Consider the following 16,479-nt stretch of genomic DNA (forward strand, 5'->3'; position numbering starts at 1 on the left):
GTTTAGAGTCATGGTACTTGGTTATGTTATGAAGATCAGCTGTGAATCGTTTTCTTTATAACAGTAATGAGGTCAATTGTCAACTTTAAGTGCTAGCCAGAGTCAAAGGTCAACATGGGTTAAAAGCTTTAAAATTAGAATTTGAAATTTCAAACAACAATATCTTAGAAGCTTTTAAGAGATGTTAAAATGTCTTGTGTAATAGTTACAAAATTTGGTCTGAAGTAACCTATATGTCAGTTTCATGTAACAAAAGAAACAGGTTAGCGATACAGGCCCTCTGGGCCTCTTGTTTTCGAATCACTTTCTATTTATGTTATCTTTTTAGATGTATTTTTATAATTTTTTCATGGAGGATTTTTTACATGTTTTTTTTGTTTGTTTGTTTAAATATAATATTAAATATTAATATTAAAATGAGGTTTCACGGTCGGAATTCTGTTCATATGCTTTAAGTAAGCAACAATAGTAGTTTCAATAACAATAAAGGCAGAATAACCAATAGGCACTAGTCATTACATTAAGTTAATTGTATGCTTTCAGGCTGTGAGGGAATGACCCACAAACAGGACAGACACAACTGTTCTATGATGGTGAACTTGAAGCTGTTTCTTAGTGACCTTACACAATGGCGTGTGAACATAACTGGGAGCCATATTCCCACGGACTCCCTAATACCCTGGCGTCGTCCACCCCGGGAGGGTGAAAGACTGGGTGAGGTCATCAGGGACGAGATTATGTCAAAGTCCAACAAACCGGTCAGTACATCTTCTGCAGATATTCAGGAGGTTCTTGCTGAGAAAAAACTACTTCCAAGGTCATCTAAGGTCAAGCGGAGGATTAACAGATTTGTTACGGGAATGAGGAGACGCCATGCATGTAAAGAACAAGACAAATCTATTTCCAATGTGCCAACTCAAGTGAACTTAGTGAAAGATGTAAGTGTGCTATCGGGAAGGACATTACCTACACTACAAAAACGTCAGGATAATCATGATCAGAACATCAGTGATCAAAATGTAACTGTGTACCAGGTGCTTCACAAAATGACCAATCTACCAATGGCACCGTCTGGGTCAGTGGTTCAGAGTACCAACTTTTCCCCCTCATTCGGTCAGCAGAACTTATCTCCGTCAACAATGGGGACAGACTCTGGTCAGACTGGACAGTACAGCTACCCTTCAGTGGCAGTGCCTGCTGTGGCCATGGGTGTTGGTATGGCTGGTAATGGTCAGCAGCCTGTGTTCGTTACACCGTCATCTCAATCTGTGTGTGATTCTGTGCCTTTGTTTATTACCCCAATACAGTGATCTCAAAGACAGTCTACGTATATACTGGAAATCAATCAATCATGCACAAATAGACAATGGTCAGACTGAGCGGATGGAAAGTACAGCTGATCAACAGGACCAACACTCACTGTTGCTATGGGTGTTGGCATGGTCAAATTCAGGAATCTCAAATTTGTTGATTGTTGAGTGTCAAGGATGTTCATTGTCGAAAGATTGACTTTGATTAATATACATTTGAGTTAGTTATGAGTGTTGAAGATGTTCATTGTCGAAAGATTGACTTTGATTAATATACATTTGAGTTAATTATGAGTGTTGAAGATATTCATTGTCGAAAGATTGACTTTGATTAATATACATTCAAGTTTGTTAATTCTCAGGTATGATCTATATTCTGTATGGGTGAAGCCAATACATATGTTAGACTTGAGAACTACCAAAAGTGCATCTCGTGGGTTATATTTTAGAATTAAAACACTGGAATAGATACAAATTGTAAGCGATTATCACAAGTTGTATACTGAAAAGTGGAAATTTCGGTAGTGTGGAAATCTTTTTGTTTTCGCGTTGAGTAAATTAGAGTGGAAATATCCACATGCCAATGAATATCTAAAGATTATAGATAAATAAAATATATAGGTTTCAGAAATATTGCCAATATTAAAATTTCCACATGATCCGTTTAAAGGGTCGTAACATGAACATTTCCACATGTGAAAAATTCAATTGTTTTCTCTCATAACAGTGAATACATATCAGACTTTTTGATAAATAATTCCATGTTTCAATCACAGTTAACATGTTACAAGTATAATTACACTTTTAATGTTTATCAGCTAATGACATTGTCATAATCTTGTAATAAGTCTGATACAGATACACTCACTTCAGGTACCACAAGGCAATTTCTATATATCTTGAAAGGAACATTTTAAAAAGAAAACTGTTACTTAACGATGCAGTATGAACCTAAATATATAGATTAATTAATGAACAGCACTACAGATTTACACAATGCTACAGATGTAGATTTTCTCAGTATTTTCTCAGTAAAGAAATTTATAAAACAATGTAAATTCCTTAATTGTCAGTGACAATGTTTGCTTTAAATATGAAATACATGTCATAATAATATGATACCATTATGCAAGAATTTATTTTGTTATACAAGTGGTCTTATTGTTTTCAGTTTAATATGCAAAAAATAATGATATAAGTTACTTTTATTTTTACACTTGCATCAGGTGCAGACACAGGAATTCTTGTTAGGGATGTTGCAAGTTAAAAGTTTGCTCAATATTTTCTTGTGGCACTACCCCTCCATATGTTAGAATTTTTTTGAGGGGCTAGGTATTTGTTTTGGAGAGGTAATTTTGCTTGGAGGTCATTAATTGACGGAGAGTTAGTAGTATTTGTTTTGGGGGTATTATTTGTTTTGGATTTTAAGTACAATGTACTTTTGGGAGGGGGTACTAATGGTGTGTAAGATAATCTATTTCTATGGTTTTCCTGAATCTTTGGTTATATATGCTTTTAGTTAACTTTGACTCCTGCATTTTTCAAATGATCTAATAGCTCAAATAAAGTACAATGTACCTATATGCCCTTAAAATGCTTGCAATATGGATTGATCTGTAGGAGCTTTTTTATTTCACTCTATCTGTTAAGCTGTTCTATTAATAATAACATGTTTTGGTGAAGCCAAAGTGTATTTTGACAAATACATACAATTTCATATGTTGTGTGACATAAAATCGCCATGAAGCTTTTTCCTTTTTTGTATTTTGTATTTTTTTCATAACCCCTTTATTTATCATAGGAAAAATCTTCCTATAAACATTATAAACCTATTCTCCTCTCTCATATTTTTCTTAAAATGTAAATTGTTAGAAATTTTTCCAAATTTATTTTTACTGTTTGCTATTTAAAGAAATATTGCAAGATTAATATTTTTTACTGATGTTTAGAATTTTCTGGTTATTTTCAGATCAAAATCTTTGCTCAGAGTAACAATTCATGAGAATCTATTTTCTGGCCCCAAAATTACATAGAAAACACTTCATCAAATCATACTTATAAAAGACTTTGATATTTTGGTAGATGCTTAAAATCAAATATCTTGGTTTTGGTTAAAGTACCACAATTTTGAGGAGTTATCTCTCTTCATTCACGTTTTGTTGGCACTAAGCCACAGTATAGCATACTGTATAACTGTATTGACACTTGTCAGATGACTAATGTTTCTGTATACAAGACTAATGATGAAATGCCTTGTTGATGATAGTTTGTGATCTTGCCATGCAGATTTCTTTATTTCAAGTATTCAATCAGAATATATACATATGTACATGTACATGTACATGTAATTGGATTGATATTTGTATGTAAACAGATATCTACAATTGTACTGGATATTTGGAAATGTTGCCTAGTCAAATATTCACGGTTCACATGTAAAAACCATATTCACCTCTAGCTTTAATTCTGTTCTCATGTTATCACTTTTTTATGGTATGTTGTGGAGTTTAAATTACTGTCATGATAAACTTGCCCTCCATGAAGGAGCAGAAATAACGAAAGGTGAGGCAGCAGTGAACATTTCCATATATACAGTATATATTATAAGTATTATCACTGAGAACTCTGACTACTTTTCCACTGTTTTGATGAACTGTAATTTTGCATTGTTACATTAAAAATATTACTGAAATACAGTTTTTATCTTGTGAGACAAAACCTTGATTTTAATCAATTCATTTCATATGAAAAGAATTGGAGAATTTGTCATTGAAATCATCATGCTCTAATAGAAACACCAAATCCAATGTTGTCACAGATGCCGTGATATAAGTGTAATGCAAAATATAGCTATCCTGACAGAAAAATAAAAAAAAATAACATGTTGTCATTCATCGCCACATTAATCTGCAGTTACATCTGACATCATATGACAACTTTCTGAAATAATGGATCATTTTAATTATTGGCCATTTTCTTAATTTTTTCCTGTTAAATATATATGTAAAGGTACATGTGTCAAAAGCCTCTGAGCAATTGAAAAAAATAATCCATACTTTTTAATATAAACAACAACAACAACAAAAATTTGCCGTTGGTTTTTCTACCAAACTCCATTGAAAAAGTATTCTCATTTGTGTTCATTCATGCCTAAACAAAGCAGTAAATTCTATACTCAAGATTTTTAAGATTTAATTATTTGAAAGTATTCCCACATTGACTCGAATACTGAGCACTTCTTGGCAGCTATCCATTGTATTCAAAGGAAAACAACCAATATGTACAATAGATGGAACATCACAGGTCATTCGTGTACATTCCTATTGCTGTACACTGTTATGGAAAGTTCTTATGTTCAGTCTTGACACTAATGACAGGATAAATGGTTTTGAAAGTTAAAGATAGTTATTTTCAGTGGATTGTTAGAAAATGGCCTCTTTGCATAATTTTGAAATTGACCATTGCAGTTATTGCTTTTTATCAGAATGTAGAGACATTTCTCAATTTTGACATGTATGATGCTCTTGTTCGCTAGTCCGGCATATTTCGTTTAGAAAACTGATGGCACTACTAAAAAAAAAGACAATTACAGACACAATCAAATTAACAGATCTAACTATGATGGTGCAGATGTTCTAATAGTAACTCTTGTATTGTGGTGTTACACCAAAGACGGTAATAACGCCGGCATGGGACTAAAGTGGAGAGAAATTGTGCTAAGTATTAGGCGTGCAGGCTGACATATTCACCACTTTCATTGCACTTGGGTTTATGTTGGTAAAGGATTACAAGTATGGGGACAATCTATCTCACCTCGATCACGCACACCCCAAAGGACACCACCACGGAGGGAGTGGTCATCACCATGGCGAGAGGGGTCATCACCATGGAGAAAGGGGTCATCACCATGGAGGTCATCATCATGGAGAAAGTGGTCATCACCATGGAGAGGAAGGTCATCATAATACCAAGAAAGCAAATGCCGGAGATGGACATCATCACCATCATGGTCACGGCCATAGTCATCACCATGGACACGGCCATGGTCACCACCATAGTCACCATGACAGCAGTAAGTTAAAATGTCAACCTGACTTTATTTTAATATCCCCCGTTTTCACGAACGGGGGATATTAATTTGGATTTGTCTGTCTGTCTGTCTGTCCCGTTTTGTTTCCGTGCAATAACTACAACAAATGTTAACCAAATTTTCTTCAAACTTGGTCACAGGTTTAAATACCTGAAGGGCTCGGCCAAGTTCGATGACAACATTCGGCGGACCCCATTTGGCAGAGTTATGGCCCCTTGAATAATGAAAAACTTCATTATCTGCCGCCGTTTCGTATCGCGCTTCGTATCCGTGCAATAACTACAACAAAGGCTCGGCCAAGTTTGACAACCACTTTAATCAGACTCCATTTGGCAGAGTCATTATCTGCATGCAGTTTCCACTTAATAATTCTATCAAATATTAGATAAGGCTTTTTAGGTCACCTGTGACCTATTGCTATCCGTCTTCGTCCCTCGTTGTTCGTCGTCCGTCGTCTGTTAACATTTTACATTTTCAACTTAAGCTGAAATACTGGCAAAGGGATTTCATCAATATTTCATGGGGAAGGTTACTGACATCTCCCTGACCAAGTGTTGTTATTTTTCGGGTCGATCAGAAATCTAATATGGCCGCCACGGCCGCCATTTTTAAAAACTATATCAAACTTAAAGTCAAGTTCTACTGGGCCGATTGAACTGAAACCTGGTAGGAATTATCAACTCATGGTCCTGACAAAGTGTTGTTATTTTTCGTGTCCATCAGAAATCCAATATGGCTGCCACGGCCGCCATTTTGAACAACTGTTTCAAACTTAAAGTCAAGTTCTACTTGGCCGATTGAACTGAAACTTTGTAGGAATGATCGAATCAAGGTCCTGACAAAGTGTTGTTATTTTTCGGGTCGATCAGAAATTCAATATGGCCGCCACAGACGCCATTTTGAAAAAAGTTTTTCAAACTTAAAAACAAGTTCTAATAGGACTCCAATACAAGTGTTGATACTCTCTAACGGTATCAGAACATTCAATTCTTATTCATTAAATGTTTCAACAGTAGTTTGAATAATTTGGATTTCAAACGTTTTGTTCCCTAGTATCGCCGATCAATTATAGAAGTGGACGAAACAGCTGTTTGATGCAGCGTAATTCATAATTGGCAAACAGTATCTATTATAAAATGTTAAAGGTGTCATCACATGTGTTACGTTCATCTTTCTAGGACACGATACTGTATGTTTAAGGGCGATATATATGTATAGATTTGGTATTGAAGGGACGTAATATGGACAGATATACCGGTGTAAAGCAAAATATCGAAAACAGAGACTTTGGTGACAGGTTAGTGTGTTGAATTGCAGTAGACTAATATATACTCCGCAAAAACAAAGGGTAACTCCTCACCCTGCGGACTACATTGTAATTGGTGAAAATGAAACTTTTTTTGTGTGGTATTAACAGTCGAAAGTGGACTACCTACCAAGTGATATCCTATGCATTAAAATCATTCAGTCATGGAAGTCTTTAGTCAGTAACTCGTGAACTACACCAATGACTGGCCAAAAATGTGAATTTAATTCTTCTATCACCATGTGACGAATGTACATTCGTGACAAATTATCACCAATACGCATTTTCATTATGCCCCGGCTGGTACAATTTGAGCTGCTACATTTGAGAGTGTATCAACGTCAGGTTGCACGACACTTTGGTTCAAGTGTTAGGAAAATAAACATTTTGTAACATCGTCTGAACTAAATCTGGCCCATCAGACCGTTGCGAAGAAGCAGTCCCAGTGTAACAACCGCTCGGGAAGACCCTCGGATACGGTGTTGCATCAGCGTAATCCCCTGGCCTTTCAGCGAGAACACAAGGACATTGGTTGTCTTGTATCCGCCCAAACTATCCCTAACTGAAAGTTACCCGATTAAGTTTAAAGTAACCTAATCAAAAGCGCAACACCCTTACACACGGCCCATTTTGAAACAACGTCATTGTAAATGCCGCTTTCATTGGGCCTGTAAAAAGCGTTGTTTGTTGTAACGCCAATGGAACATTGCTCTTTTTACGAATGATCTAGGTTCTGCATGCCACCTGTTGATTGAAGGCGGTGAGTCTGGATACACTCAGGTAAATACATTGCGAACTGTTGCGTCGTTAAACGGGACGTTGTATTCAGGTATATACATTGCGGACTGTTGCGTCGTTAAACGCGACGTTGTATCCAGGTAAATACATTGCGAACTGTTGAGTCGTTAAACGGGACGATGTATCCAGGTAAATACATTGCGAACTGTTGAGTCGTTAAACGGGACGATGTATCCAGGTAAATACATTGCGAACTGCTGCGTCGTTAAACGGGACGTTGTATTCAGGTATATACATTGCGGACTGTTGCGTCGTTAAACGCGACGTTGTATCCAGGTAAATACATTGCGGACTGTTGTGTCGTTAAACGGAACGTTGTATCCAGGTAAATACATTGCGAACTGGTGCGTCGTTAAACGGGACGTTGTATCCAGTTAAATACATTGCGGACTGTTGCGTCGTTAAACGGGACATTGTATCCAGGTAAATACATTGCGAACTGCTGCGTCGTTAAACGGGACGTTGTATTCAGGTATATACATTGCGGACTGTTGCGTCGTTAAACGGGTCGTTGTATCCAGGTAAATACATTGCGGCCTGTTGCGTCGTTAAACGGGACGTTGTATCCAGGGAAATCCATTGCGCACTGTTGCGTCGTTAAACGGGACGTTGTATTCAGGTATATACATTGCGGACTGTTGCGTCGTTAAACGCGACGTTGTATCCAGGTAAATACATTGCGAACTGTTGAGTCGTTAAACGGGACGATGTATCCAGGTAAATACATTGCGAACTGTTGCGTCGTTAAACGGGACGTTATATCCAGGTAAATACATTGCGGACTGTTGTGTCGTTAAACGGAACGTTGTATCCAGGTAAATACATTGCGAACTGGTGCGTCGTTAAACGGGACGTTGTATCCAAGTAAATACATTGCGAACTGTTGCGTCGTTAAACGGGACGCTTTTGTTGGCGGTAGCGTGTGGTTATCGTGTGGTTATCGAGCCGAAATTTAGGGCACATTGGTACTCCCGTTATTACAACGTCATGGCACTAGTGCCAGTCTCGTCAACAGCAAAAAATGGAACCTTGGGCATGCCAATATCAATTACAATACTTATGTGTACCATTGGTCTTTACTCAAATCATCACTAATGAAATGTATGCAATGTAACTACTTTTTGAGACTGTTACATCATTTCAGTAAGTTGAAAGATGAGAAAAATAAAAATAAAAACAATGTATTTTTTCTCTCTCTATTGTAGCGATCAGAGAGTGTCATTGTGTTAAGTGTCCGTTTTATACTTCCGCAGCTTTAAGGGAGAGTGGCAATATGGAAACTAGGTGTTGGAATTGAAATGATAGAAACATGATATGTTGTTTAAGATAAACAAAACATGGTAATTAAGTAAAATACAGGACAGATTTTCCTTTGAAACTAAAACATAACATGATGCACTTTCTGCTACACTGTATTTCTAAAGAGCTGTGTCAGTTTACGGGAAGTTAATATCGAAGAGAAAGGGTGAGAAAATAGAAAAAAATATATATTTAGTTACAAGGTTCTGATAAAACACATTCAACATCCTCATTCGTTTACTCTCAGTTCCCAAAAACCAACACAAGAATACCAAGTGTCGACAAAACCATAGTTATAACAATAATAATAATAATAATAATTGGAGGTTCTTATATACCGCTTTATCACAACCTAGTTCGTAGGTCGTCTCAAAGCGGTTCACAAATTATTATCCGTGGTTATAGGGCCTTTGCAACTAGCCAGTACATTTCTCAACTCCCTGGGGAGCATACAGCCGGAGCTGCAATTTCGCCGCTAACAGCTAGCATTCAACAATTCTAGCACTTCCCAACCACGTACTCATTTACAGCTGAGTAGACTGGAAACAAGCGGAGTAAAGTATCTTGCTCAAGGATACAACACATTGCCATGGCGCGAACCCGCAACCCTTTGGTCACGAGCCCGGCGTCCTACCACTGGACTACCGTGCCTCCTAAAATAGTTCAAACTCAAAATCGATAAAACTGGGCAAAATATGAACAGAGGAAATATTTACACGAAGACCCTTGGAAACAGTACACAACCAGGTGTTCAGGAAGGGAAAGCGTCTTCTTCTTCATCGATAGCACCCTCCATGTAAATCGAATCTAAGAAATGTCACGTCCACACATCGAGGACTCGAATAGTGACCACAAAAACACAAGGCACTCTTGTGAGCATACTAAAACGATGTCGACATGCATGCCTTAATAAACACAACAATACAATGCTGTCACATATGCCGTGACTGTTCATTGGCTTTCATGTATGTGTAATGCAGAACATGGCTTTCCTGACAGAAAACAAAACAATAAAAATGTTGTTAGTCATCGCCACGTTTATCTGCAGTGACATATATATCAATCTTGCCTTCACATCATTCTGAAATAATGGATCATTTTAATCATTGGCCATTGGCTTAATGTGTTCCTGTACAGTCATATGATTGTACGTTATTTAAACGGATAGTCTGTTTTCTCTCTTTGGAAAACATCATTTCATAGATTCATAATACCAATGTTAATAATATGGTATGAGAACCAGACTGAATTAATCTAATGCTGGGTTATAAATGTTCAAATATTAAAGTAAATACAAGAAATATGAAGAAAGGAAGCACCAATTTAAAAATTTAATTTCTCTGGAGAAAGTGAAAGTATTCATTTCACTGCACAATATGGGCATTTTGCCGATTTAGGACTTATCGGTGTTGAAATGCTCTATTAATAATTACTTTCACAAGTATACGTTTCGAATGCAGTTCCATCGAACTGTTATGAACATTACGTTTCGAATGCAGTTCCATCGAACTATTATGAGATGTTCTCTTCCAGGTTTCTTCCCATGCACATGATGATTCTTTGCATTTCCCCTTAAATAACCAAATCAGTCAATATTTCATTCTTTACAATTAAGCTGTTTTTGATTGGTAACTTTGGAACATGTATTTTATATGTCTTTGTCTCATTATCGAATAAGAATGTACCCGATTCAAACGAACTGGTAAGAATCACCTCTTAAGTGTACCATGTAGATATATTTTGGAAATTAATATAAGTACACTTAGTACATTAAAATGGCCCACTTATCCATAACTGATATGTCCTTTATAAATCCGTACTGTTTCGGTCGCTGCAAAATCATATTTATATCATTTTTTATAATATCTAATTTCGCTGTGTATTTTCTGTGTTTTTCTGATGCTAGAAAGGTCTTCATTGATAGTTGTTGATGCCAATGACAGATATTGTTACCTTTCTACTAAAAAATTCAACTGTGCATCTGATGAATCTTACAGAGAGAACTGTTTTGAGTGTTCGCATGAACTCTTTCGCAGCTTTTAGTGGGAGTGTTAATATGAACACTTTTTTTTGTTAAAATTGAAATGATAGAAACATGAACTGCTACATTATGTTTTGTCTGTGAAATCGCTAAAATAGTTACCACATTTTAATTATTTTGCTACTACTGAAGAGCAATGTCAGGATGTTTGCTAAAGGTAGGATCAACGCCTATTGAGATTTAACATTAGCGTCGGCCCCCGCTTAGAATTTCAAAACAAGATAAATCCGAAAAGGTATGGGTATAGGCAGCTTAAATCAAGAACAGTTAGTTTCAGAATTCAATTTATGATAAATGGGAACTCATTGACTTACACCTGTATGGGTGTTAAAGGTGCGGTAATACAATTCCTCCTAGAACATTTAAATGACACAATTTCAAAAAAAAATATCATCATTGTGTGCAACATATTCCAACTGGCTACCAATAATATCTTTGAATATCAGAAATTTCAAAAAAATGACAACCGGTAAATTTGTCATAGAACACTTTTGATCCAAAAAGGAAAGCATAGCTATATCTTCATAACGAAAGGTCCATGAGTCTTGGTATTTGACCAGTAGGTTGTTCATGTGAATGGATTTAAGTTTTGTAAACGTTGATGACCTTGACCTTCGTTCAAGGTCACAAAAATCAAATGTGCTTAAATAAAAGTTTTGTAACGGGAGCAGACAAGGAGATCTTTCCTTGCTTTATTTGTTAAGAGTTTACGATACAAAATAATATTCCTACATATTTTGTTTAATGAATGGCGATAGGCAAAACGAAATAAATGTACCACTGTTAGCCAAAGACTAACTAATACCCCCGCTCCTATATAAACCAGAACTGTAAGTCAAAGGCTTACTAGGGCAAATCATTGCAAAGCAAGCCACAGTCTCCCACCAGTAATTATTTAAGTATATAGGTGCACGTGTTTGAACGTTCAGTCATCTATTTGTGGGTTACGGTCATCTTTCTCAACATTAAATACGAATATTTGACATATAACATTTTTGATATTTTTCAAAAACGCCGTAGAATGTTTTAACATCATCGGCAAGAAATCCTCTCTACATCTGAGCCTTACATTTGAACTGCGTACATAATACGATTACAAGAGCCAGTGGAGTACAATTTCACATCATGAATATGTTTTACTACGGCACCTACGGGTACAGTTTCATTCTCAGTTGAGATGTTAAACTGATTATTTAGTCATATACACTAAAACAAATACTCCGGAGATAGCTCCCATAAAATATTTTACGAAGAAAAGTACACAAGTACTTAATATAAATCCATTATGCCATATCAACAAGGATGGTCTTTTTATTTAAATGTTAAGTGGTCTGTAATGTATTTAACTCACGCCTTTATGATCCAAGTAGCAAAACCTGTTGATGCTATTCAGCAGTGAATTTGAAGGTAGTCCAAGCTATGACCAACGTACAGCAATTTCTTTGAAAACAGGGTACATTAAAAGGTCATTCAGTGTTGTCTCCGTTTAAAGGAACTGGCAGGAGCCAATTACTATTTGCTTTCGATTGTATTTCACTGATCTAATATATTTTCATGAAGTCTGAAAGTTTCCTTTTTTTAAAACGGTATATAGCGAAGTGCAAGGAATGGTAGTTTCCCAAATCTCATCTGAATGTGACAACGAATTCAAAATAACTAATGTCACATGGTCAGTAATAATAATAATAACTACAAGACCATATGGCAAAACAGTTATTTGAATTCAAAATCTGTGAAAAGGGCAAAATTCGGACCAAATAACAAATTAACCGGAGACCTATTGATAAAAGTACGTTGATAAATGGACCAGGTGTTCCGGGATAGTTAATACTGTCTGCTTATGACGGATTGGTCTATTGGTTACACTCCGGCCTTCCACACAGGCGGCCAGGGTTCGATCCCCAAAGTCGCCGTACGCATAGAATATTCAGAGAAAGTGTTTTACTCCTGCCCACACAACTCCAACAACCCAGGTGGAGTATAAAATGGTCTGGATGGATGTTGCGATAGCTGTGTTGTAGCATTCAAGTTAGTTAATGTATATGCTAATTGTATTTGTTGTATAAATTGTTTATCTATGTACTGTAAAGCGCTTTAGAGTGGATTATTCTAGCTAGATAGGGCGCTATATCAAATGTTGTATATAATTATCATTTATATTATTATTACAGACGAACCCGCCATAGAAATTTAGATCAGATCAGATCTGGGACTTTCTGCATAAATATTGCACAATAATTAAATTCAAAGAATTGGAGGGGGAGGTGGCTTATGTTCACACAATTATTGGTACCTGGATGCTTCTATATATATGGCATGTAAGTTATCTAGAGGTGATATTTGTTGTAGTGTGGTAAAAACAGGAGGGGAAGACTGAAACTAACGTTCATAAGCATGTAACTTAAATATGTGTGCAAGGATACTAATAATTGGCATGAAGGTACCTGATGTGTCCAACAATGTTCCAAAAAAAACCCCCATTTTTCTTTAAATTTAAATTATTCAGTAATTTGACATTGGTTACTGTTTTTTTCCCCAGTATATTTACGAATACGTGGCTAAAAATAGTCAAATAGCAGTAGCCTCTCCATCCGCGAGTCAAAATGATTACTAATATGTTTCTGGAAGAACATTAGTGAAAATCACTATTCGCGAATAATATAAAAATATTTACAGTATTTCTGGTATTGGTTGTTGATGAAATGCAATGTTGCATTATATAAGCAATTTTGATTTGTAGTTCCCTATGACTGTGATGGAAAAGATGACGATTTGGCGGCAAGAGAGTTATCAAAACAGTATGGAAAGTAAAAGTTCTATACCACAGCTGTAGTAATTGATCTGTGTATGCAAAAATGTTTAAAGCATTAAGAGAGTGAATCAACTAGCCGTCTGATGTGCCCTAGACAACAATAAGACACTTTTCATACTTTTCTGAGTAATGCTGATCCCTCTGCCGTTAAAAAGTTACACCGAGAAGGGACAGAGGCAAACCATAGTAAGAGGACTATCCTGTTTTGACCCACGTAATGGTCATGTTATGACGTCTGTCGTGACCATTTCCTTTCATTAATCCCACTCATCGACGCGTAAGGCTACAACTGTCATCACTGCTTGTTAAGTAGAAATGTGTACGGTGCTTAATTTGAACAAAATGTCTTTGGTAATCTGCAATTCCCAACGCCTCGTATAGTATTTTTTACCAATCTCTGTATTGACTTGTTTTACTGCTCTTAAGGGAAGTATATTCTTTCGTAAACCCAATGTAACAATGGCTATATGGCCTTTTGGTTTGTCTGCAGACATACAAATATAACTTTGACATTGTCAAGTGGTAGTTTCAGTCGCCCTGTAGTACTTGTTCGATATTACCTTCATAGAACTATAACTATACAAATTATAAAAACCAAAAGAGATGTCATAACGAAAGGTGAAAGGTCTTACAAAAAAGGTTTTCCTGTACAATCAAATCAATATAACGTTAATAAGGGCAAAGTATCGTTCAGGTCTGCACGAAACAGGCGTGGTGACACGGTATGGTCGACAGCAAGCTTTGTAACGTATTGGGCTTTTATTGCTATCCGCTTTCTTTTCTTTTTTTGACACCCGTTTGCCTTTGTTACAATTTAAACTTAAACTGGAATTACGCCTTACCCATTTGGCCGAAAAAATATTATTTTTTATTTAGGTGTGAGGCTCTGACAATTCTAGTTATTTTATTTTTAATCCAATACGGCAGCTATGGCAGTTATATTGAAAGCCATTTCTAACTTTTATAATGAACGAAATGATGTGAAGTAGAAGTACCCCTTACATTGTAGGTCATAAATGTTAAGCTAGTGTAAAGACCCATGGGCTTCGTGTTTTTTTCTAGGAATTCTGTGGCATTTTTTTCCCTAAATATCGTTCACCGTTATATATTACGTATGTAACTCAATTAAAAATATAATAATAAATAGACATATTTTATTGATGATTTAATACAATCAAGCACATTACGATAACGTTTACTGGATATTGAGTATAAAAAAACGTATACCTTGTCTGCATCAGTTTCAATGAGATATTCATATCGGCTGCATTTAAGCAATACTGGGCTCTAAATACTTTTTTCTTTTCATTGCTGTATTGCATTGTTACATTTGGTATATTATTTTACAACGCACTTGTTCTCCTTAATAAAGACCAAATCACCCCTTTTCATCACAAGATGGATTATCAGGCTTTCCTATCCTGAAACTGAGTGAGATACGATCAACATCCATTTTTAGATGTCGTTTCTGCTTTAGTTCTCTCCTTATCCTATCAAGCGACAAGGAAACGAATTAGATGTGCTCGAAATTCATTAAAATCATATCTCTATAGCGATTCATTATCAATGAGTTGTCGCTGTCCAAATACCACCACACTTCTACTACGCTGTGTTATTGACGAGTTTCACTGTATTGGATTGTAATATTGTTTTAGTTCTATTTAACACGCTGTCTGGTCTTTATGTTCAAACATGCGTCTCGGTGTTGAAATTGCATGCGACAATATGATACCATTTCCGTGGGTTCCTGACATTCACACTTCGCATTGCTCTCAGTGTTAATATTTAAGTCTGGTGTAAATTGTCATGTCATTATCCGAGAGCTCGAGGATATAATACAGACTTCATTTACAGACCAATTCAATTATGTAACTCCGAGGCCCTGGACAAGGGCACTGGTGAATGAGACATCCATTGTCCCCGTGGTCAATCAAAGAGGTGTATCCACACACCTACAGCCTCGGTCATATACTAAGGCGTCTTCTTATGAGAAAAAGGTGCTTATTCGTGCGTGACACGATGTTAAAAGTAATTTGTTCTCAGAGGAATATTTACATTTGAGATACTGTTAAGCATTTCTTTAGCGAATAAACGTTTTTATGTCTTGAAATAAATATTTATTTCCTGTTTCTTGGTGAATACAATCAAGAAAAGTAGATGAAGACTTCACTATTGTTTCAGGTGTTCTGTATTACTTTACACTGGACATATTGAACACTACCTTTTAAATGGTAAGATGGGAAACCATCGGTAACTATATATTACCTATAACCTGTAACACCTGTTATTCTGTATTAACATCGCATGTTATATATACGACTTTGCATTACGTTTTACCTGTAATATTATAAAAATCCGTCTGATTACAATTTAGCTGGTTACCTAGCATCCTCTGTGTTTCATTTTACCTGATAACATGGACATTTCTATAGTATCGTTTTGGGTAACATGTGCAACACTGTGTAACCTTTTACTTGGCAACCTGTGATCTTCTTTATTTGTACCTGGTAACATACGGATCTCTGTATTGCTTAGTTATACATAGTAATACAGGAAACTATTTTATCTTTTACTTGGTAACCAAGAATCGTTTCATATCATTTTGTACCCATTCATATAGGAAACTGCATTACTTTAAACCTGTAATCCTGGTTACTCTGCATTTCATACTATTTTATTTCCTGAAATACTCCGTGAAATCTTTTACCTGATACAACTGTCTTCCTTAGCAATCTGGGTTTTTATTTCACGAAGAATCAGATAAAGATACTTTACTATTACAAAACTGCAATTTCCTCTTTATCAGATTCAGGACTGCAATGC

At 36.1% G+C, this 16,479-nt stretch overlaps 1 protein-coding gene across 2 annotated transcripts in view; it reads left to right on the plus strand.

Moving 5' to 3' along the window:
• Positions 1-16,479, plus strand: part of LOC110458405 (gephyrin-like) — a 71,101-nt gene that overhangs the window by 17,493 nt on the left and 37,129 nt on the right. The window contains exon 8 of one of the 2 annotated variants that reach the window (XM_021510088.1): positions 5,094-5,382. In XM_021510088.1, the coding sequence (XP_021365763.1) occupies positions 5,094-5,382 (289 nt within the window). Of the gene's footprint in view, positions 1-543; positions 4,015-5,093; positions 5,383-16,479 lie in introns of those variants that run through there. The other variant, XM_021510087.1, reaches the window with a different exon arrangement.

The sequence above is a fragment of the Mizuhopecten yessoensis genome, unplaced genomic scaffold, assembly GCF_002113885.1.
Source record: "Mizuhopecten yessoensis strain PY_sf001 unplaced genomic scaffold, ASM211388v2 scaffold9563, whole genome shotgun sequence".
Lineage (NCBI taxonomy): Eukaryota > Metazoa > Mollusca > Bivalvia > Pectinida > Pectinidae > Mizuhopecten > Mizuhopecten yessoensis.